Consider the following 24,207-nt stretch of genomic DNA (forward strand, 5'->3'; position numbering starts at 1 on the left):
CACTATACATATGATTGGCTATACTTGTCGATGGCCTTACACAGAACTGCATGTGACCTCTCCATCCTCACTAACACCACCTACGTTTCTCTGTATCGCAGTCCCGACATGAAAGACGTCTTGCAGTAAAAGCAGACAATGGACACGGAGTAAAAGCAGACAATGCACGTGGAGGGAACCTTAGAAACGTACCTGCACCGTGTGGAGGTCGAGGCGAATAGCAGGCGTGGAACAGCAGGCGACTAGAATTGATTGGACCCGGGTATTTTCAAATGCAAGCGTGACGTGAGTGGGTATTTTCAAATGCAAGCGTGAACGTCACGCTTGCAAGGAGGAGGGAGTATTTTGAAATAGGCCCCCCTCCTTTGCCCACGTGGAGGGAGGGCCACTCTCCCTTAATCCTGTATAGATGCTTTGGTGCTGTGACCCGCTTGCATGTGCCCCAAAAAAGTGTTGGAGAACTCAGCAAAAGAGAACATGTGCGAACCGTGTGGGAGGTTTTTCAATATCATAGCCATGACGGCAATTTAAGTGAAAGGAACGACATAATTTAACGTTTCTTTTTTTTTAAATTTTATAAATTTACCTTAAGACTCGGAAATGCCACGCAGACCTGTTTCTCCAAAGGCAGGCCAAACCAAAAAAACGAAGGGAAGCCTTGACACCATTGTGATTTTTTCACTGAAGAAGGGAGAGAAGCAGAGCAGTCGCCTGAGTCTCTCTCTCCAAACGTCAGAAAAGGAGAATCGATGCGAAGCAGCAGCAGCAGCTGCTGCTCTGCATCATCTTAGCAACCCCGGCTTCCTGGCATGAGAAGAATTGGTATGTAAATCTCTCCCCGCACCTTCGCTCTCGGGCCAATACGTTGTCAAAGGATCTGAAGCTTTGAGATCTAACATGTTTAAAGGAGAAATTGGCCATTTAGCGGGTGCGATTCAGCAAGGCTTTCGCCCTTATTTTGTACGGCCAGATTTCACTTGAGAGCTCTCCCGCCCAGTACATGCAAGTGTTTTTCCCCTTGCGGACAACATTGTGGTCACCAACACAGTGAAGTCGTAAGCTTGGAATGGCCAGAGTATGCAATTTTATGATGCGCCCCCCACAAAACAAGAATTGTTACCTTCCCTTCCAATGGTGTCATAATTTAACCCATTTAGTAAGGGTATTTACAGGTACACCCAAACTGTGGATGGCTGAATCCACGTTCTTGCGGAGCATTTTCTTTGCCGATATGATGTAAGTTGTAATGCTGAGATTGAGCTACCTCTCTATGCTCTCAGTGCCATACCAGGCCAGAAACAGAGCAAAGGCAATGCCTTCTCCTTGAAATTTGAGAGTATGCTTTGCTGATTTGCAGGCACTGAAGAATTTATCCACTTTGCTACTAGTTTTGAGTCACTTTTGGGGCTGGTTGCTGTTGCTTTTCGCCAGTATTGGGATCATTTCTCCATAGTCATTGTAGATGGGTTTTATCTAGATGCCTGGAAATTTGGAGATTCATATGTCACCACATGCACTCAAGAATTCCATGAGCTAGATCAACGTGTCAGCTCATACTCCAGAGTTGAGCTATGAGTACGAAGGATACATGACATGCATAAGAAGAAAACTATCCTTTGATGCCAATGTTGGGCAAAGCTGAGTTAGAGAGGGAGATAATGAGGAGGAGACACAAGGACATCCAGCCACTTTCTGTGGAGCATACTTAAGAAAATGAACTTTCATGGAAGAAAATTTTGCAGCTAGGGCCTTACCAACTTCGGCTTTGGGGTTGTGGAAAGTGACATCCATTGCCAAGACTTCTGGGTTGAAGACACATCCGCAGATATGTCCTCTTGGGGCGAAGACACATCCCCTGATATGTACTGTTGGGTTGCCAAAAAGGACGAAGGAAACTACCAATGCTAGCAACAACTCCATTGTGCCCTACTGAAAAATTGGATTAGAACCAACCAACTGCTTGGCTGGGAATGCTGCTTAAGACATGCCCTGCTAGAACTGTACTTTCCAACTATGGCCTTAATAGTTCGTGGGTTGTCACGGTCCTTGTCCTTGTGCTGCTGGTGTTGTGTCCCTTGTGGCTGTCGTCCTTGTCGGATTGCAGCAAAGACTTGCCATAGTTGGGCTTCCATGCGCTGCATTTGTTGGGGATTACCAATCGTCTGCTCAGGGCAAGTTTTCCATGTGTACCATCGTCATATGCATTAAGGCCACTATTTGGTCTTTGGCCTTAATAGTTCGTCAGTCCTTGTCCTTGTGGTGCTGGTGTTGTTTCCCTTGAGGCTGGCGTCCTTGCCGGATTTGCCATAGGTGGGCTGGTAAAGGCATGCATACTTAACCTACCTACTTACATACTTAACCTACCTACTTACATACTTACAACCGACCAACCAACATGCATATACAAACACACATCATAGTTACCACGGAACGTCGTTCCGCCTTCCTGGAACGCCGGAACGCCGTTCCGGGCGAAGGCACGTTCCCGGAACGTCGGAACGTTCCGCAATTTTTTTTTTTTTTTTTTTGGGGGGGGGGGGGTGTGTTTTGCTTGTAGAAATGTATGTTCATGTCTTGGGGGAGCAAATATTAGGAAGCATATTTGGCTATCCGTATACAAAAAGTTACATTTTTTTGTGTCATATGCTGACATGTCATATGACGTGGCGTTCCGCGGCGTTCCCGATCCGCTCCCGTTCTCGTTCCCGCTCCCGTTCTAGCATCCGACGTTTCCGGAACGTTCCCGTTCCGCGGTAACTATGACACACATACATACATACATACAACCAATCAACATGCATACACATGCACATACATACATACATACAACCAACCAACATGGATATAGTGTGGATCACAGTGCCTAGGTGCTTGGACAAGGCTGCTTTGGCTGGTCTAAGGTTTCCCAGACAGTTCCAAATCTGGCTCTAACACTAGTGTCCGGCTTCTGCCACGTGGTGTTCTTTTGTTCTCCGCCCTTTCTCATAGGTCAATGCCCCTAGGGATTGGTTATCTCATCACAAGCATGTCTGCGACTCTACGTGATTGATCACTCAATGACCTTGTACCTTGATCAAATAGGGCTCTCAATTGTCTCTCTCTCACCTACTTTACCCCATACATGGCCTTTGTAATCATGGCACATGCATTTGAGTACATGTGACAATAGATATGGAGTTGTGTGTTTTTAATGTACCCTCTTTTCCTCCAATTTTACTGTCGTATCCTTTTCACATCTGCAGTAGGATAAAGCATTTTATCAATGTTAGTAGTGTGTTTATTGTTGCAACTAGTAATTCACAATCTTAAATTATCATTTCATGCTATACATTTAGGGGAGCACACCGTAAGCTAGAATTGCTGAAGATTGTTTCCTTTTTATTAAGACTTTGACACTATGTGCTAGATTTGTTGAAGAGTGTTTCCTTTTAATTATGACTTTAACCAGGCTTGCATGTTGCAAGCATTCTTCCTCAAGTTCTTGGTCCCCAATGCTAGAGTCATTACCTTGGCAATGGTTCTTTCTGTTGGAAGTAACCCTGACAGTCCAGCTTTGAGAAGAGCATGTGTTCTGAAGGAAGCATATATAAAATCTTGTATTCTACACTTAAACAACCACAGCCTGCCTATAAAAATAATGGAATAAGTCTAGACCTAATGGTTTTCTAATTTAAGTGCTATGAATTCAACAGAAGTGCTAATCTGACAGAGGCTGCTGTTACTTTGTTTCCAGGTTATGGCTAATGCAGTAATGATGAATGATGTTCCTTCCAATCGGGATTGGTTGAAGCTACTAGTGGGAATCTTTGTGGGGGGCTCAGCATTACTATTTTGTTTCGTACTCATTGTAACAGTCTTTTGCATTTATAGGAGACAGAAAAGGCAAAGTGCTTTTGAAGCAAAAGAAGCCATGAAGTTACCTCCCATTTGTAAGCTGACTAAATATATCATTGTTAAGTTATTGTTTGTATTAATAAGAATTTGGTGCTTATTTTGTTACCTATTGATGTATCTTAGATATTGCAAAGATGGTCTTAGAACCACAGGTCATAGGTTTGAAATCCATGGAGATACACCAATTTTCTCTATTAGAGCTCAATGAAGCCACAAATGGCTTTAACAAGAGGATTGGGGAGGGTGGATTTGGTGCTGTTTATCATGGAATGCTTCCAGATGGCCAAGCAATAGCCGTGAAAGTGCGTTCAACGACTTCAATCCAAGGGCTGCGTGAATTCACAACTGAGGTGAACACTTGTCCACTGTCCAAGGTAGCTGCATCTTTATAAAGGGAAGATGAGGGTGACGTAGTTGAACTCGAATGTAAAGTCAATATTGCATTGCCATTGCTTGTGGATGCATGGTTATGACTCGATTGTGTCAAGAAAGGAGTAAAACCCAAGGGAAAAAGGATAGATTGTACTAACTACTAATTCTCCTAGAGTCAAAGCTATCAAAGCAAGTTGGTTGTTGGCAATATGCCTACTCTTTTTCTTGGTAAACTATTCCATGAAGGATTACATCATTGCCATTGCTTGTGGATGCATGGTTATGACTCGATTGTGTCAAGAAAGGAGTAAAACCCAAGGGAAAAAGGATATATTGTACTAACTACTAATTCTCCTAGAGTCAAAGCTATCAAAGCAAGTTGTTTGTTGGCAATATGCCTACTCTTTTTCTTGGTAAACTATTCCATGAAGGATTACATCATTATCTTTTGTTAAGTTTTGGCAAACTTTTTTTTGAGAGTAGTAGTTTTATATGTTACTATAAGAACCAGGTTATAGAGCTGCCATGAAAATTTCTCTACAAACTTGAGTTCACCTATGAACCATCATGTAGTGATAAGTGATACTAGATCATCAAGACAGCAAAGAGGTCTGAGATACGTACAGAGAGCTACAGGCTCATCAACAAAGAGATTCTGGATATGTACAAAGAGCTCCTAGGCTTATCAATAATTCAGCTGAAGAACCGTAGAGGTACCAGCACCATCATCAGCTCAACTGAAAGAAAGAAAGAAAGAAAGAAAGTTATATTAACATCTTTGAAAGACCCAAAGGGCGTATAAGAAGAAAATGATGTATACATGGTGTCCATGAAATCTCGTCAAGGAGGAAAGCTAAGATCTTAGACTCTTAGATTATACAAGATGAAAAATCTGGATCCTACTATACGATAAGTGATGGGATATGGGACAGCCGAAATAAAAACAGTCAATGAACCCTATATGCCGGGCAAGGGCCCATCTAGAATGTCCATCAAGGGTGATACAAGAAGGCTAGAGATGTCGATATTCTGCTGTGAGGATGAGGCCGGTCAAGGGTGATACAAGAAGGCTAGAGATGTCGATAGTTTGCTGTGAGGATGAGGCCGGGCCAAGATCTCTTGAATATGGGGCTGATGAGCTGGGGGTGGCTGGGGTTCGACGGGACGAGGGTGTCTAGCTCATTGGAGTGTGCATGCCTGATCTAATGTGACTCCCATGGGCCTGTTGTGAGGAAGCATTGTGGTATAGGCTCCCATATCCATTGTGGTGGGCTCTGGTGCCGCCCTTCCCCTCTAGGTTGGAAAAAACTGGTGATGGTTAGTTGAGAGGAGTGTTGGGGGCGAGGATCTTTGAGTAGTGACTCTCTGTGTCGGCCGAGCTCCGGTAGGAAGAGTCCAAGGCACCTTTGATCTGGGTATTCCATGATTTGGGATAAGGGTCCAAAGCCCTTTTTGAATCGACAGTGAAATCTCCCTTTGATCTTATAGTAGACTAGGCATTGGCAAACATAGTGCTCTTCGAACTCAACCCTTGTGTGAGAGAGTCTACATGTCATGCCCTCTCTAGGTATCCGCTCCACTCTACGAATTTCTATCCTCAGTCTATGGGATGATAATCTAAGGTGGTCAATGGCTATCCTCATAGCATGGGACATGAAGACATTGAGATAACTTTGTCTCTGTATGAAACCATCTGCTATGAATATCAGGAAATGCTCTCTGTAGTACTGCATCTTGGTAGGCAGTGGGCCTACCATTGTGATCCATGTGTTACGTGTGTATAGCCCAAGTAGATCGTATTGGATCACCCAGTTCCTATCCTCATGTATAAGCCTAATTTATGGGGAATCTGGATCATATTGAAATGGAGGGAGTCGGTCCATCTGTAGTCCATGTGCTTGAAACCAACAAGTGAGTGCCGTTACAACTTCAGCCCAAACCTTCACAGCAAATAGCCAAAGTGCTCCTGCACACACACACGTCCAAGATCCAAGAGTGATAGCCTCTCTAGCCTTCAAGTTTTGCTTTAAAAAGCACTTTTAAAAAAGAAACTTGCTTTTAAAAAGCAACTTTATTGACTTTTTATGCAAAAAGTCATCCTTCTAAAAATCTCTCAAACCACTCTAAATTTGAAGATGTTATAAGAGACAAAATTGCTCCTCTCAACGGGCTCTTCATGATGACGCGAATAGATCTGACAATCTTGAAAATTAGGGTCAGGGTTAGAGTCAGGGTTTCCACTGAGGCAAAACATGCACTGTGGTGACATACCCCCGTCTTGAAAGAATTCAATCGTCCTCAATTGCACTTCATAGTGCAACCAAAATGTCCAAGTTCTGCCAACTTGAAACGGAAGACCACAAAGAAAGATAACCACAAAACAAGTCATCAAAAACCAAGCATCCACTCCATATGTAAAGATCAGCGTTCCAATCTTTTTCCAGAATCCAACCATAACTAAGTTAAAAGATACCATAAACCATGTGACTAGTATACATATAGTAGAAGTCCCGCAAGCAGATGTACTCTTAGCCCTGAGTACCTCGGGTGAACCATAAAGAGATCACGAAGCGACTCCTAGATCCCATCTGAGTGTGTCTGTGACAAGGGAACGAAGGAACCCCCCTCTTGAGCATCAGGCAATGCTCCAGACCCACACTGTGCTGCTGAACCTGAATGAGCACTTTCCATGGTAGGCTCCAACCTAAAAGCTTCGAGATAAAGTTGCTAAACCATAGGTGAATCTGCTAAGTACCCTCCTCCATCCACTTCGAATCCATAGGTGAATACTTCTTGAACTTCACCAAATATTGATGTGAAATCTTATCTCGTACTTTTCTTTTAAAAGCTCTACAGAACCGAATCACCCGTGTTGTGACATGTGAGAGATTGACCGTCGTAAACACAACCTTAGGCTAACTAAACTTCACTTAATGATACTTAAGAGATAGACAAATAGTGTCAATGCAATGCATCTATATTAGATGAATGGGTTTACAATGAGATCTAAATAGATCTATGATGCTGTCCTAGATGAAGATCCTTCTCGGGATGAGAGGGATGGGCTGAATGCTGATGATGAGGATTGTTCCTTGCTCCAATGCTGAGGTCCACCCTTCAATGCCGGCTTCCCTCTATGTAGGAGATAGGAATGATGAACTATATGCTGAATATGCTACCTATGGTGCTGAATATGCTGATTTGATGACTATTTGCTAGATGAACTGTTGTCCCACTGTCTTCCCTTGTCTTGTGGGAAGGAAACGCTGAAGAGAAGCTTGGAACTGATGCGGTCTGTATGCTGAAACGCTGATGAACTGATGGGATGCTCTCTGTATGCTGAAACGCTGATGAACTGATGGCGAACTGATGCTCTCCTTGTTGCCTAAGAAGGAAATGCTGAGGAGAGGATGATCAATGCGCTGTTGAACTGAGATATGATGGACTGAATGGATGCGCTTCTATATATATGTGAACATGGCTGCTGGTCGGCCAGTGTGCTGCAGTTGGCCAGCTCCCAGATGCCCACGACCTACCATAAATGCATAACTGCTGTCGGCTGGTCCTAACATGCTGTCGGCTGGTCATAAAGTGCTGTCGGTTGGTGCTAACAGCCCCGACCTGATGCAACTAAATGCCTTACATGCTCATGAAGACTAAGGTACTGATGTTGGTGCCGAAACAGCCCCATATACATGCTCATGCTGATATATGCCTGAATAATACTTAAATGTCCTAAGTAATGCTTGATGATGCCATGCCACTTGTACTCTACATCGTCCTTGCATTTGGCAGTTCTCAGTCATTATTCATTTTCATTGTAAGTTCTCCAAAGAAATATAAGAAAATACTCCTGCTTGGAGGGGGGGCCAAATTGGGACCCAATACTATGTTGACTCTTATCTGCTTTCTCTCACTCTTCTACTCTCTCTCTAAGTGGAATTGCACAGACTCACAGGTATAAAGAAGGCTTTGTTGTGTGTTACGACGATCAACCTATTGCATGCTACAATTGCAGCTAGTATTGGTAGGGAAGATGCAGTGGAACGGACCAGGTGGCTGTCGGCCGGCCAGTAGACAAAGAGAAGGATCAAGTGTCCGTTGCAGCAAAAAGGGATTTTTGTCCACTGAAGCTTCCAAGGCCTATATATAGCAGGTGCTTGGCTCATTGTTGCTATCTCTTACCTTGTTGGGGTTGATAGGTCTTAGAAGAGGTTTAGACTAGGGTCTTCAACATTTTGAAGGGGCAGCCTATGGCTTGCTAGACTTGTACTACCTTTTTGTACATTATGAATATACTGAAACTCAGCTCTCTCTCTCTCTTCTCTTGTTGCATGCGCGGAAGCCTTGCTGTACTGATCCACAGCCCGGAGCATGATTAAGAACATTGATGCTAATTACCATATGATTAAGACACAGAGGAGAGAGAAGAAGAGAGAGATGGAGTGTTAGGTTTACCATATGATTAACACACAGAGGAGAGAGAATAAGAGAGAGATGGAGTGTCAAGTTTTGTTGGTACAAAAAGGTTACTGATTTGCTTGTACATGATTTAGGGCTTTGGTCAGCCCCAAGGGGTTGACCCTTAGCCCTTCTAGATATCTTCTATTAATGCTAGAGATGGATGAGATGCCGAATTATAACTTGCTTTATGCTGAAACTGATGGGATGCTTATGTATGTGGATGGGTACTAGTCGGCAAGCTATTGTAGCCTGTCGGCCTGTCTGGACAAATAAACATGAATATGATGCGCTTTGCTCTACTTGATGCCCGACACCTTCTGGCCATACTTTGCTGCACTGACAGGCAACTAGGTCCCCCATTGGCTGCTGACAGCAGGCTGAACCCCCCCTGTTGGCTGCCGACAGGGTTCCCAACCCTTTGGTCAATGATGAGCATTGAAGACCATGCTGATGATGGTGATTATGCTGTTGAACCTGATAATGCTGATCCTGATGCTGTAGACCGTCATGGTTCTAATGCGGATGAAGATGATGGTTTTGATGCTGAAGATGATGTTGATGCTAATGCTGATGAAGATGTTGATGATGACTCTGATGCTACTGCTCTAATTAGGGATTAAGACAGTTCATGCCGAAGATTAGCCATGGCACAGGTGTGCACGTGACATTCCCTTCTGCTAAACTTGATGACGGGGTGGACACTCTGTCATCCTTTTTGGACTTGACCTTGAACTGCTACTATTGCTTACTAACTTTTGACTTCTGCAAACTTTGATTTTAACTAACTAATATTTTTTTGGTCTGAACACCTTCACCCCTGATCTCCACTTCCAAGTCTTTGATGAAGAACTGAGCATCTGTTCACTACTGTCCCCATGCCTGCTTTCCCTTAACCTTGACACAGCGGTGGGTCACCTACTGGAACTGATCATGCTTGTTGCTAGGCCTTTGGAAATGATTTGATAGCTTAACGAGGTACTGGGTATGTGTGCCTACTCTCAGGAAATGCTTCCTCTAGCTTCGCCTGTGCAGACCACTCCATTTGCTACCCTGCTGCATCCTTCTTGTTGTTGGAACTGTGCACCTTCCTTGGGACATAGCTTAGTGGGCTGAGCCTGAATGCTCTTATACCAATGTTACATGCAATGAGCTTGATCGTGATAACACACAACATGGCCTTCTTTATACCTTTATGTGGTGAGAATCTTTAGCATCCAATTCAGAGAATAGAGAGAGAGAATGAGAATGTAGAAGATGACACAATATTGGGTCCCAATATCCACTGAAGCCCAAACACCCCCTCCCCCCCTTGCAAGCAGGAGTATTTGCTTATATTATTTTTTGGAGAATGCTGTACAATGCTTGAGAAAACAAGCAATATGAATGCCCAACGCAAGGACGAGGAAGACCGTACGTAGGCTGAGTATCCACCTAGTTTGAGGCCGTGCTAAAGACTCTTTTGGCCACTGATGCAAGTCTAGATAGCTGTAGGACTGCACATATGTTGGCTGAATGTGAAGAGGAGCTTCCTTCATGCCTGGAGTCGATTGGATAGTGTCCAACTTTTGGACTTTCTGCTGAATACTTGAATAACTGATGTGGGACTGGTCACTGGGGCCATGCTTTTATATGACCTTCTTGCTGTAGTTGGCTCCTTGTAAGGGATGTTGGCATGCAGGGATATTCCCCACGTCTGCATGATGCCAGTCGGATGCATGAGAACCTGGTCGGGTGCTGGTAACGCCTTGTCGGCTGTGGATAAAGCCCACGACTGGCAAACATGCACAGTCCGCTGCCATGTAGGGTTGGTCGGGTGTTGGCCGACTGGCCCCCGAAGCCACATGGGCTAAGGCAAAGGCTTGGATGCCTTTTGCAAGGCTAGCCCATGTTGGGCTGCCTTGGGGCTGGCCCCTTTCTATGTGCAATGCTCTAATAATGCCTATTCATGTAACTAAGGCTATGGCATACACCTAAATACTTCTGTATGATGCTTTCTCCAAGTGGGTTAAGAGGACTGACATCTGACTGACCTCTAAGGCTCAGAGACTGACCTATGTAGCTCGTGCCTGAATGTCCTTGGATTGAGGGCTCACAATGGGGTCACGGCGTACGACAATGCTAATTCTGTACAAATGTTGCAATGATGATCATGCCAGTGTGTCACTGTGTACCCCAGTGCAGGGTGCATGTGACATTCCCCCCTGCTTAACTTAGCAGCAGGTTCAGGGATTCCAAGTAGTCCGCCAACAATTGGGGGTACTCTTGAAAGGACTCTTCATCCAGCCAAACTGCTTCATGGGTTCTGCGGTCGTTAAACTTCGTGTAGAACTGTCGTATTCTTCAATCAGAACCATGCTTCTATTTGTGGAGGAGGATTTGATTTGGCTTTGACTTTAGCTTCGTCTATCACATCTGGTTGTTGCTCTTTTGATATATCCTGCAATGTTGGACCTACATATGGCTTTAACCAAGAAACATGAAAGACATTGTGCATAGGCCAACTTTCCGGCAACTTTAACTTTAAAGAGACATCACTTAACTTTGAATGATTGGAAATGGGCTGAAACTTTGGAATGAAAGTTTGGGACAACACTTGTTCACTTGCTTTAGCCGTTGTTTCATGATGTGGAGATATACCCAATCCCCTTCCTTAAAGTTGACATCTCGCGTGGATTTATTGGCTTGCTAAGTATATGCTTCTTGAGCTTTGGCAAGGTGCTCCTTAACCGGCTCCATGATTTCCGAGAATGTCTCAGTGGTCTTATTGGCCTCAAGAGATGGTGACACCTGTCTTGTCAAAAGAGATGAGAACCGGCGACCAAATGTTACCTCAATGTTATGCTTCTTCTCTTAGTGTTTTTGAACCCTTGGGTGCCGAGGATTAGGGTTATGTCAATAGGCTATGTACGGCATCCGGCCAATACTCGATGAGTGAGTATCGTTTAGGATTGCTTGAACCAAAGAAAGATATTGTTCCCATTTTGACTGCTGGTCATGGCCATATGATTTGAGAATGTCAAAGGCCAATTGATTGTATATTTCTGTTTGGTCATCTTTTTGAGGATGGAATGCGCTGGGTAATTGCAAACTTAGTCCCAAAATTTTCAAACAATGCTCTCCAAAAATGGGACGTAAATTTTGGATCTCTATCTGATGTGATAGTCTGTGTGGCAAACCACCAATGGGGTTATGAACAAGTGAGCTATGTCCTCGGCTAAGGCGGTCTGCTTGCATGGAATGAGCATGCAAAACTTACTGAATTTGTCAACAATTGTCATACATTGTGTGTTTCTAGATCCAATTGAGGTGGGAAGAGGGCCTACAAAGTCCATACATTGTGTGTTTCTAGATCCAATTGAGGTGGGAAGAGGGCCTACAAAGTACATACTGATGTCATGAAAGGGTCCCTCAGGAATAGGCAAAGGCTGAAGTAACCCTACCTGTTTGGTAGAGGAACTTTCACTTTTTGACATATCTAGCATGATTGGAGTCTGGACATGCTGGTAGACATCCCATCGTATCTTAGGCCAATAGAGTGACCTCTCTAACTTCTCCAAGGTATTGTTGATGCCTCTGATCCCCAACAAGAGAATCATGGGCATCGTAGAGAAGGACTCGGCGCTTTTCTTTGAGTACTCTTGAAAAACAATCAACCATCCTGTATACTGTAGTGGCCTAGTTCTAAATTGAGGGCCAACTGGTATTGAGTCCCGAACTCTTCCGAATCCGGATACTGTGTCTTTATATTGTCCAAGGCTTTTCCTTGAATTTCTAGCATAGTGGACTCTTGCAATCATCCAATGTCTGAATAGTATCCTTTTGACTAAGAGCATCGGCAACGGGGTTATTTTTGCTCGGGACGTATTCAATCATTCCCCCAAATTGTTGGAATAATTGATTCCACCTGGATTGCCTGTCACTCCATTGGGCACTGGGCATGGTTTGCAACCATTTAAGTGCCTGGTGATCTGTCTTAACAATGAAGTCCCTCCTGTAAAGGAAGTGCTTCTAATGCTTAAGAGCTGTCATCACCCCCAAGAGCTCTTTGTCAGACACTGAATAATTCTTTTCGGCGTTATTCAATTTGTTGCTATAATAAGCCACGGGCCTACCATCTTGGTGTAGAACAACTCCAATGGCAAAGTTACTAGCATCGGTAATCACCTCGAAAGGATCATCCCATGATGCCACCTTCAAAACTGGTGACTCAGAGGCAACTTTCTTCATTGCTTGGAATGCCGCTAGAGCCTTGCCTGTTAATGGACACTTTCTAACGACGAGTCTTTACGCAAGTGGGTGTTGCAAGGTCATAAAACTTGTCCATGTAGGTGCTGTAGGCCTGACGAAGACCCATAAATGAGCGAAGTTCCTGGGCTGTAGTGGGACCATCCCAATTGAGAATGGCCTGTACCTTTTTAGGGTCGAGCCTAATACGTGATGAACTGATGATGTATCCCAGGTAATGGAGTTCCTATACTCCAAACTCACTCTTCTTGGCATTGATAAACAACTCATTGTTCTGTAAGAGTAGCAAAACATGTGCCACATCTTGCTCATATTGCTCTGCAGTCCCTGAGAAGATAAGAATGTCATCTAAGAAGATGAAGACGCATTTGCCAACAATGAGATCCCAAAAAACCCGAGACATCATTTTGTTGAACGTTGCTGGTGCATTGGTGAGGCCAAAGGGCATCACCACAAATTCGTAGTGGCCACGCTCGGTCCTAAAGGCCATTTTTGGAATGTTGGCCTCGAAGATTTGAACCCGATGGTAGCCACTCTTAAGATCTATCTTAGAATTTTTTTTTGCACTATTGAGTCGTTCGAGGATATACTCTATTCTGGGCATGGAGAGTCCAGACCAGAGTAGTTGGGCTAACTGCTACTCCAGCTCGCTCTCCAATGCTTTAGAAAGGTAGTAGGGGAACTTGCTTGGAGATTTTGAACCAAGAACCAACTCTATGCGATGGTCCTCAGATCTACTGGGTGGGAGATTGGGTGGGAGGTCGTCTTGCAGCATGATGTTGTTGTATTGAGACAAAAGACCAACCATCCGCTGCTCCCCTACGGGTGCTACTTGAACTGTATTAGACTTAGAGCGGACATATAGTAACGCACACTCTGCTCCTTTCGGATGGCTTGTTGGGCGGCGGGTTGCTTGAATGTGGGAAATGAGTGGAATGGCAAGAATGCTCCAATCCTTGAGAAGCTAAGGAAAGCCTTCAATGATGGTGAAAGTGTCCTGCCTCCAATCAGGAATGGGTGCATACTGTCTAAACCACTGGATCCCGAGGAAATCCCACTGGAATGTGGCCCGCTGAACCCGAAACTCAAATTGCTGAGCTTTATGAGTGATGTGTGTATGTAGACTAGGGGTGAACCCGTCAACATTTAGATGATAAGGAACCAAGGTGCAGCTCATCTTGGTAGCCAATTGCTGAGAGATGGCATCCTCGTAACTGCCCATGTCAAAGAGGATGATGAAATGCTGTCCCTTTGTAGTGCCATAGGCACGGATGCGAGCCTTTGTCTTTCCCTTAGCCTCTCACCCTCATGCTTATCATCAAATACCGGTGGTACTGAATTCAAAGTCTTTGTGAAGTTGTGACCAATGCTGTCACCAAGTAACAGCTTCCCTAGTGAGTTGGGGTGCTGCTACATGGACTTTATCTTGTGGATCTGTAATTTTAGCTAAAGGAAAATGTGCTTCAAATTGATGAATAAATTGAGTAATTGCAGCATGATCACACTTACCATCATACTTACTAAAATTTGGAGAGGTTCGTATGACGGTGGTGGTAGGGGCGGTGGAGAACGATGAATTCGGAGCTTGTTGAGGGAGAGCCACGAGAATCTGTGCCATCGTTTGCTGACGTTGGATTTGCGTAGCCTCCGAGTCCAGTCTTTGCTAGAACTCTCAGTCGGCTCTCTCTCTCTATGGCGTTGGTCTTCCTCATATTTGCGTGTGGCTTCCCTAACCGCGGTCAAGTCTAGGGAGGAAGGATGACATAGTGTCCACCCCATCATCAAGTTTAGAAGAAGGGAATGTCACCTGCATGCCCGTGCCATGGCTAATCTTCGGCATGAACTGTCTTAATCCCTGATTAGAGCAGTAGCATCAGAGTCATCATCAACATCTGCATCAGCATTAGCATCAACATCATCTTCAGCATCAGAACCATCATCTTCATCCGCATTAGAACCAGCAGCATGGTCTACAGCATCAGGATCAGCATTATCAGGTTCAGCAGCATAATCACCATCATCAGCATGGTCATCATTGACCAAAGGGTTGGGAACCCTGTCGGCAGCCAATAGGGGGGCTTCAGCCTGCTGTCGGCAGCCAATGGGGGACCTAGTTGCCTGTCAGCAGCAGCAAAGTATGGCCAGAAGGTGTCGGGCATCAAGCAGAGCAAAGCGCATCATATTCATGTTTATTTGTCCAGACAAACAGGCCGACAGGTTGCAATAGCTGGCCGACTGGTACCCATCCATATATATAAGCAGCCCATCAATTTCAGCATAAAGCAAGTCATAATTCAGCATCTCATCCATCTCTAGCATTAATAGAAGATATCTAGAAGGGCTAAGGGTCAACCCCTTGGGGCTGACCAAAGCCCTAAATCATGTATAAGCAAATTAGTTACCTTTTTGTACCATAGTAATAAAGAAAACCTGACACTCAATCTCTCTCTTCTTCTCTCTTCTCTGTCTTAATCATATGGTAATTAGCATCAATGTTCTTAATCATGCTCCGGGCTGTGGATCAGTACAGCAAGGCTTCCGCGCATGCAACATATGAGGAAGACCAATGCTACAGAGAGAAAGCCGACCGAGAGTTCCAGCAAAGACTCGACTGGGAGACTGTGCAAATCTAGCATCGGCAAACGATGGCACAGATTCTGGTGGCTCTCCCTCAGCAGGCTCCGAATTCCTTGTCCTCCATTGCCTCTACCACCACTGTCATACGAACCTCTCCAAATTTTAGTAAGTATGATGGTAAGTGTGATCATGCTGTAGTTACTCAATTTATTCATCAATTTGAAGCACATTTTCCTTTAGCTAAAATTACAGATCCACAAGATAAAGTCCATGTAGTAGCACCCCAACTCACTGGGGAAGCTGTTACTTGGTGATGGCATTGGTCACAACTTCACATAGACCCCATCACAGGCCAATTCCGTTTTCATCGGAACACCTTCGTGGCTGACCTCAAAGCCCGTTTTCTTCCACCACAATACATGACCAATCTTGAGTGAGTTTTACAAACTCACTTAGGGTGGTTTTTTGACCTATTCCAACAAGGTCATTACAACTGCCAAGGTTGGGCATATCGGAAGAAGATAAGCTCAAGTAGTTCATTTGAGGTTTAGACAGAACCATTAGGTAACCAGTGAGGAATTTGAGCCTCAGACTTATACACAGGCACTGACCCTCGCTCAGAATCTTTAATTGATGTTGAATGGAGGTAAGCCCGAGTAGGTATAGTCTTCCCCAAAGCCCCAACAATAGTCATCTACCCAGGGTAGGGGGTTGAGAACAACTGAACTTGTAGACCATGTTGTTGGTTCTAATGCGGATGAAGATGATGGTTCTGATGCTGACGATGATGTTGATGCTAATTCTGATGAAGATGTAGATGTAGATGATGACTCTGATGCTACTGCACTAATCAAGGATTAAGATAGTTCATGCCGAAGATTAGTCATGGCACGGGCGTGCACGTGACATCTCTCCATCTTGTGATTGTGTTTTGCATCAGCATGTTCCAAGAAGGTGTTTAGGGATGAAAGAAGACTCCTAGAGCTTCCGCATGTGACATTGGTATCAGAGCCTTAGGCTGGTTCTATGATATTGTTGCTGCTTATGTCCACAGTCCCACCCCTGCTTACTACATTGCACATGGATGAAACCATTGCCCGTGTCTTGATCTTTTGGTGGTGTGGTGACCAGGCAACATTGTATTAGTATCAAGTTCAGCAATGCTAATATGGTGTTCCACAAGACCCAAGGGGAACGGCAATCCCGTGAGTCAGATGCCACTTGGGGCATACCAGGAAAGGCTTTCAGGCAACGGTTCCAAGGGAGGATGATCCTCCAAGGGGTGGAGTGAGAGCGCTAGACTCAATACTCAGTAAAAGAAGACCAAAGAAAGTGTTCAGGGATAGGGCATGAAGGGCTAGGGGACAAGGTGGAACAGGTGCATAGATCTTCATCAGATTTAAAGACCGGGCAGGGTTTTCAGTGAAAAGGTTGCTAGGAAGGGAAGGATGACAGGTTTGGGAGTTCATGAGGAGACAAGGGGATGATGACAGTCATCCGAGGTCAGGTTGGAATCCCGTCATCAAGTTTAGCAGGGGGGATGTCATGTACATGCTAATCCTTGAGGAAAATGAGCATGCCGCAGGTGCTTGAAGCCTATAAGGCAGGTAAGTGGGCAGTTTATAGAGATGGCAAGGCCATCATCACACAGATGGACGTCCCAAATAGGGACATGGGGTCTAGACATGGCAAGGTCATCATCACATATAGACGTCCCAAATAGGAACCACACAGCTAAGGACGGCAGTGTGGAACTGCAACGGGACTTTGTGGTCAGACTTTGGGGGATTCAAGGAGACTTTCAGAGGACCCAACATCATTTTCTACATAGAGACGCAGTAGAGCCAGGAGAGTGGACTACCACATGTATCGGGATACCAGTGGGAGTCAGCTTACTGGGGAGAGACCCGAACAGCAGGATGGGTGAGGGGATCAGGAGGAGTAGCGGTTTTATTCAGGACACACTTACAGCCCATGGTTAGAATAATTAGGAGGGATGAGGAGGCCTGCTACATGTGGGTTCGGTTCCAGATTACAGCCTCAAGATGCATCTTTGTGGCGATATGCTGTTTCGTCCTGGATTCTTCACAATATGCCCCATAGTACCGGGGGGAGTCTCCATACATAGCTCTGTCTAAGGATATCACTGGCTTCTTGGTACTAAGCGAGGTCCTCTTACTTGGGGGGGACTTCAATGCTAGGACCAAGAGTGAGCAGATATAGATGTATAATTTTGATGACCCTATCAGGTCACAGGTGAGAGACGAGGATGTCACAGAGCTACAGCAGATCTCAGAGGACGATGGACATCACTTCACTTCCTATGGGAGATGCCTCCTACATATTGACTCACGCCACAACCTTGCTATCTATAATGGGATGGCACGGTGGCCTGCTTCAGGAGGGCTTACTAGTTTTCCGTATAAGGGGGGCTCCAGCACAGTTGATTATCTTATGGGATCACTGGAACTAGCCTCGTTGATACCTGAATTTACCATCTCACCATGCCCGCTTGGTGCCGACCACAGTTACCTTGCCTTCACCCTCATCTGCACACCACCTACCCCACCACAGGCATCGCTCATCTCACACTACACCCAGATCCATTTCACCCATGATTGTGATCTTATCTATGCAGATTAGCTCTACAGTCTTCTCTTGGATGTAGACTCATCTGCACCCCTCTCCACCCTCACCTCACAGCTCACAACAACTATCCACACATCTGCCATTCGACAGTTTGCAACACAGCCGCTGGTCCACCGACCTTGAAAGAAAGAAGGAGAGTTGGGCTAAAAACATGTCGGTTCAGAACGAGGGATAATGCTGCTGATCCTAGTAGTCGCGCTTGAGCTGGAGACCCCCCCCTGTGCCTGCATTCGTGTGCCCCCTTCCCATGGTCAACACAGATTGAGAGGGGGAAAATGACACCTTTGCATAGACCCTTGGATTGAGGCTTACCCACAAGGGAGTTTTTTCAAGTTATTAGAGACGCATAGCATCATGCAGACTGAGGATTGGCCAATTTTTGGAGCCACATCCATAACCTAGAAGAGATTATAGAGAGTAAAGAAGAGGCACCAACCACACAGCCAGCCAAGGCATTCAGGGATTGTGGATATGTTTCATGGACACATGGAGGATTTGCCATCTAGGCTTTGGAAAGATGAGATTCTGCGCCAGATTTGCGAACCTTTCTCTTTGAGAGTGAGCTTGCAGACTTAGCAGAGGAGCATATGGCCAAAACCCACTAGTACTTCACATTGCTTTTCTAGCATCTGCTAGAGTACAGGTCATTGGATTTTTTCATTTGTTTGGTTGCAATAGCGTCAAGGGGATGCTTTAGACATCTCCTATTACAGATTGTATACATGATGTTCTTTTTTTGGCCTCATGGGCCATTTTGGCCCTCTTGAGACATTCTTTTGTTCATTCTTTCTTCTCCCTTTGAAAGAACACAACCAGGTGGTTAACCGTTACGAACTGATACATCCTTTTGCTTTCAGCTAACTCTGCTCTCTGAGATCTGGCATCAGAATTTGGTTCCCTTGATTGGTTTTTGTCCTGAGCAACAAATACTCGTGTACCCATATATGTCCAATGGGTCACTCCAGGATCGCCTTTATGGTAAGACATGATCACTCAGCATAGTTTCTTGCATAAGAGAGTCCAAGCAGCTCGTTGATCACGAGTCATACTATCAAATGCAGGGGAAGCATCTCGCAGGAAGCCTTTAGACTGGATAACAAGGCTCAACATAGCTGTTGGGGCAGCTCGAGGTAGTATTTGAGTATGTAGATACTAGAGTGGTAGATAGTGGTAGTTTTGTTTCTTCTGTGAATCTTATATGGTCTCCAATGGTGCCTTCCTTGGTCGCAGGTTTGCATTTTCTTCACAGTGCTGCAGGTGTGAGGTGCATTATACATAGAGATGTGAAGTCAAGCAACATTCTCTTGGATGACAGTATGGTGGCCAAAGTAGCAGATTTCGGATTCTCGAAATATGCTCCACAAGAGGGGGACAGCACGGTATCGTTGGAGGTCAGAGGCACAACTGGTTATTTGGATCCAGAGTAAGTTGCGGTGCTTTGCTGTAGATGGGACTTGGGAAAAATCAATCTAGTACTTGTTTCTTGCTGTGTGATTGTAAACATTGACCATAGCAGGTACTTTTATGATGCTCTGCTTGTGCAGGTATTACTCCACACAGCAACTCACTGTCAAAAGTGATGTTTTTAGTTTTGGAGTGGTTCTCCTTGAAATAATATGTGGGAGGGAGCCTATCAACATTCACAGGCCTCGGCCAGAATGGAGTTTAGTGGAATGGGTAAGCCCTCGTTGGCGTAGATGCATGCTTATTTGCTCTTATGCTGGCCAAAGATAGCTGTCTAATTCTGGTTTATGCAGGCCAAGCAGTACATACAAGAATCCAACATTCAAGCCATTGTAGATCCAGCCATAAGCATGAGCTACACGCCAGAGGCCATGTGGAGAGTAGTGGAGATCGCTCTTACGAGCGTGGAGCCCAGGGGTCAGCATAGACCCACCATGGAGGATATTATAAGAGAGCTGGAAGATGCCCTCATCATTGAAAATAATGCATCGCAGTACATGGCCTCCATGTCTATTGAGAGCTTAGCTTCATCCCGGCTTTCTGTAAGTGAGAGTCATAATAACAAACCTCCACCACCCATGCCCCTGTTTTACCAGTTTGATCCTTCTCCAGTATTCTCAGAGACCATGGGATCACCTGATCCAAGGTGATATACTTGAGTCACCTCATTAGTAGCAGCCGTGATGATTGTGAGCTATCCAATCCATACTCCAAACGTCTCCAAATTCAAAAAAATGCAAATGTTGCAAGGTGAGTCACTGGCTTTCCTGAGCCTGTCTGCACTGTAGAGCTGTCTGATTGTGCGTGTATGAGGAGAGAGAAGATTTTCACTGAAGTTTCTACATTTACTGCATGAAAGGCGTAAAGGTGTCAAGCTATTTCCGTTCAAGTTGTAATTTTCCAAATCTGTTCAGAGCCCTCCTTCAGAAGTGTTTATTTCTTCCTCTGTTGCAGCTGGATCTCAGAGGCCAGGCTTTTCTGGCCTGCTTATATGTGGGCGTAAAAAAAACTACCTTGTTAATGATACCATGTGGCCACCTGTGACCTTGAATATTCGAAGGTGAGTTTATTAGCACAAAGTGCATTGGCCTCCAAAGCAATGCACATTATGTCAAATAACATCTTCCTGGAGACTCTGGACATCCTCTAGTAGCTGTGCGTGTTTTTTGTGACCCACAGTAATTCCAGTCCTGTCTATTAATGGAGTATGAGTGGCTCAATGTACATGATTAATGGTTGTATTGACTTTTGTACCCACCACCCTCCAGTAATAACTAGAATTGTGCAAGCAACGTAGTGCTGAAGTAAGAAAAAGATGTATATTTTTCTCAAATAATATTAAATATAAAACAAATTGAGAAGTTTTCCCTGCATCAATTAAGAAATTGATTGTGCATTTGTTAGTATATAAAATTCGGTTTCTGAGATTCAATTTTATGTTTGACTTGTAATGTGGATTGTGTGAATGCTACAAAGACATAGAACTATGGTGGTTTGCAAAGTTAGCTTAAAAAAAAACACGGTGTGAATTAGCAACAAAACAAGTCTCCCCTTTTTTCACCTCTGAGAAAGAGCAAAAGAATGTACACATGCATCTCATCCTAGAGCAACCGCCCAAATCATGAAGGTCTCTTTAGCCACAACAAGATATGTCATGAAGAATGGTAGGTGCTCATTTTACTCCCATCACACTATTATTTCCTTGTGACATTGAAACTGTACAAGAAGATGAAGAGGACGGTGAGGACATAGGCATATGAAGATGTGCAGACAACCTACACAAATAAATAAATTTGGCAGGACTGCAGAAGCTATTGCATCCAAAGCCTAGGTGAGGTAGGAATCTTAGTGTTCTGGAAAGATTTTTTATTGTAAAGGTACCTTGAGATCTCACTCAACCGGAAACTTGACATGAAAAGGCAAATATTTATTGATTGCACTATGAATGCCAATAAATCCTTCTTTCCTCATCAACGAGAACCTCGAGGAGGTATATGTGGAACAACTACCTTGGTTTGTGGTTCCCGATTCAGAAAGCAATTTTTATAGGTTATGAGAGAGGTACTTTTCGAGCTTGGTACCAAGGGATTGATGCTTCCTTTGTGAGTATTGGCCTCTTATGTAGCCCTTTAGATGTAAATTTTTATGAGTAGGGGGAGTATATGGTCATTGTTCCATTTGTAGATGACCTCATCTTGACAGGGGATCAGTAGAAAAAGATGACCTCATCTCGACTTGGGATCACCAGCAAAATATCTCACAAACATATAGCGGCTATAGCCAGAAAATCTTTTGAAAATTTCACACTGAGTGGCTAGAGCGGCACGAAGGATGAGCTGAGGCACCACTTTTTGGAACGCTCAAGGAAGCCAAACTATTGGTAGCATTTAATGCATCAAAAATCTGAAAGTACCAACCCTTAGAGGCGTTCAAGTTTGTCAAACGGGTGGGTTATTGGTCAACTTTCTCCCCCAATTTGCTTCGTGTTAGAATGAGTATGAACACTCGCTTTATTTTAATGACCCTGCAACTTTGGTTGTCACAATGTAACATCGTTGTTCACTTCTACCATGTCCTTCAAATTCCATCTAATAAGCTACATCACCTCAAAAGATGCAAAACAAGGGCATTTATACTTTTAGGAGAGTGACTCTAGCACTACCTCTACTCCTCGGCAAAATGACGCTCTAGACCCCAAATCCTTAAGGTAACAAGGGCCAATCACAACTAAGACACAAACTTTTCATCACAAAATTAACTTATTTAGAGAGATCTTTTTTAGTCTTACTTGTAACATTTATCCAACCCATATCTTGAGTCTATTCATGTTCGAGGTCTTCTTGACCTTGAGCTCAAGTAGAGGTAAGTTATTCGTAGTGATATAATGAGTGCAAGATAGAGAGAAGATAGAGAAGTCACTTGTGATGATAAGAGAAGTCACTTGTGATGATAAGAGAGAGATGGTGATGCTTCATAAAGCTTAACAACAGTTACCCCACCATGTTCATTCCCTATGTATGTCTCTATCCACACACTATATGGTTCCATATGCTACCAATGCACATAAAGAGTCTATCATGGAGAACATGTATTCAAATATACAAAAATGCCTCCATGACTTTCACCAATGACCCTTAGCAATGCATCCATAGACTCAATGCCTCTATGCCCCAATGGCAAGGAAAGAAAGGGGGGCTACCTATGAGCATGAGAGAAGAAGAGCGACTCTAGGTGCTAGATCCCATCAAAAGGTTGCCAACTTTTTTTAGGTGAAGTATTTTACACTTTTGACATCTTAGAGGGCCAAAAATGGTAGATACAATTGTAAATACGCTTATGTTTTGACTACTTTTTTGGACCTTATTTTAAAAAAAGAGGGGTTCTAAGAACACCTGGGTAATTGATGCTAGCGCTAATTATCTAGGTGCTCCCAGACTCCCCCCCACCCCCCATTTTTTTTGAAAAAAAGAGGTCCAAAAAAGTCATAAAAAACATAGGTGTATTTAGAGTTGTTTGTACCATTTTGGGGCCTTCTGAGTTCATTTCTGATGTCAAAAATGGAAAATCTTATGCCTTAAAAAGTTTGTGAACATTATGATGGAATTTTGTTTGTACCATTTTGGGGCCTTCTAAGTTCATTCCTGATGTCAAAAATGTAAAATTTTATGCCTTATACCATTTTGGGGCCTTCTGAGTTCATTTTTGATATGTCAAAAATGTAAAATTTTATGCCTTAAAAAGTTTGTGAACATTATGATGGAATTTTGGACACCTAAGGTCCCTTTTCTTATCTCATGAGCATAGGGATCCCCCTTTCTTTTCTTAACATAGGTTGGCATGGAGACATTGATGCTATGTATGCATGGAGGCATTACTAAGGGTCATGGTAGCATTTGGATGCATCTTGGTACTAAGGCATTTGGATGCATCTTGGTATTAAGGCAAAGAAGAATAACGTGTTGTCAATGCTAGAGTTCTTTTATGCATAGGTATCATGGAGGGATGGAGGCTAGGATGTAAGTGGGTATGGCATGTATGAACAAATTTGTATTCTTCGTGGACCATCAAGCCTTATTATACTTGGTGAATAAGCCTTGCACCACGAGAAGAATCACACGCTGGTTGCTATTACTATTGGATTTCGACTTTATAGTTACGGTAAGGAAAGGGACATAGCATGTCTTAGCCAATCACATGTCAAGAATTCCAAATGGGGAATCAGTAACATGATGACCTCCTAGATGCTTGTTTGTTCAACTAGACATGGTACCCGAATGGAGCGAAGAGATATATGATTATCTAGCTTATGGTTTTCCGGAAACACCCTTGAATAAAGATAAAATGTGGCAGATTATCAAGCTTGCTGCACCTTATCAATGTATGAGAGAAGATGAGTTCGTTCACCACGATATTGGCTGAAGCTCATTCAGGGATAGTAGGAGGACATTTTCTTGGAGAGATCACGGATTGCAAGGTACTTTAAGCAAGATTATGGTGGCCTACGTTGTTCCGAGACGCCATAGAATTTGTCAAAAGGTGCAA

The 24,207-nt window shown here is 44.0% G+C and overlaps 1 protein-coding gene across 2 annotated transcripts; it reads left to right on the plus strand.

Annotated features, from left to right (window-relative positions):
• Positions 1-591: 591 nt before the first annotated feature.
• Positions 592-21,029, plus strand: LOC147620360 (nodulation receptor kinase-like). Of its 2 annotated transcripts, XR_015269919.1 has the most exons (9): positions 592-822; positions 3,734-3,929; positions 4,018-4,244; positions 19,059-19,179; positions 19,263-19,331; positions 19,432-19,624; positions 19,746-19,878; positions 19,959-20,415; positions 20,620-21,029. XR_015269919.1 is itself a non-coding variant. In XM_086824608.1 (8 exons), the coding sequence occupies exons 2-8, from the start codon at positions 3,737-3,739 to the stop codon at positions 20,313-20,315; spliced, it is 1,293 nt and encodes a 430-aa protein (XP_086680734.1). In that variant the 5' UTR covers positions 592-822; positions 3,734-3,736; the 3' UTR covers positions 20,316-21,029. The 2 variants fall into 2 exon arrangements, 1 of the variants encoding a protein (XP_086680734.1); XM_086824608.1 differs by having other exon boundaries at positions 19,959-21,029.
• The last annotated feature ends 3,178 nt before the right edge of the window (positions 21,030-24,207 follow it).

This window comes from Cibotium barometz, chromosome 31, assembly GCF_041138505.1.
Source record: "Cibotium barometz isolate CiBa-2024 chromosome 31, ASM4113850v1, whole genome shotgun sequence".
In the NCBI taxonomy this organism is placed as follows: Eukaryota; Viridiplantae; Streptophyta; class Polypodiopsida; order Cyatheales; family Cibotiaceae; genus Cibotium; species Cibotium barometz.

Coding starts and splice junctions, on each gene's coding strand:
- LOC147620360 (XM_086824608.1), top strand. CDS start 3,737: ATGGCTAATGCAGTAATGATGAATGATGTTCCTTCCAATCGGGATTGG. Junction 19,332..19,431: donor AGCTGTTGGGGCAGCTCGAG/GTAGTATTTGAG, acceptor CCTTGGTCGCAG/GTTTGCATTTTCTTCACAGT. Junction 19,625..19,745: donor ACTGGTTATTTGGATCCAGA/GTAAGTTGCGGT, acceptor CTGCTTGTGCAG/GTATTACTCCACACAGCAAC.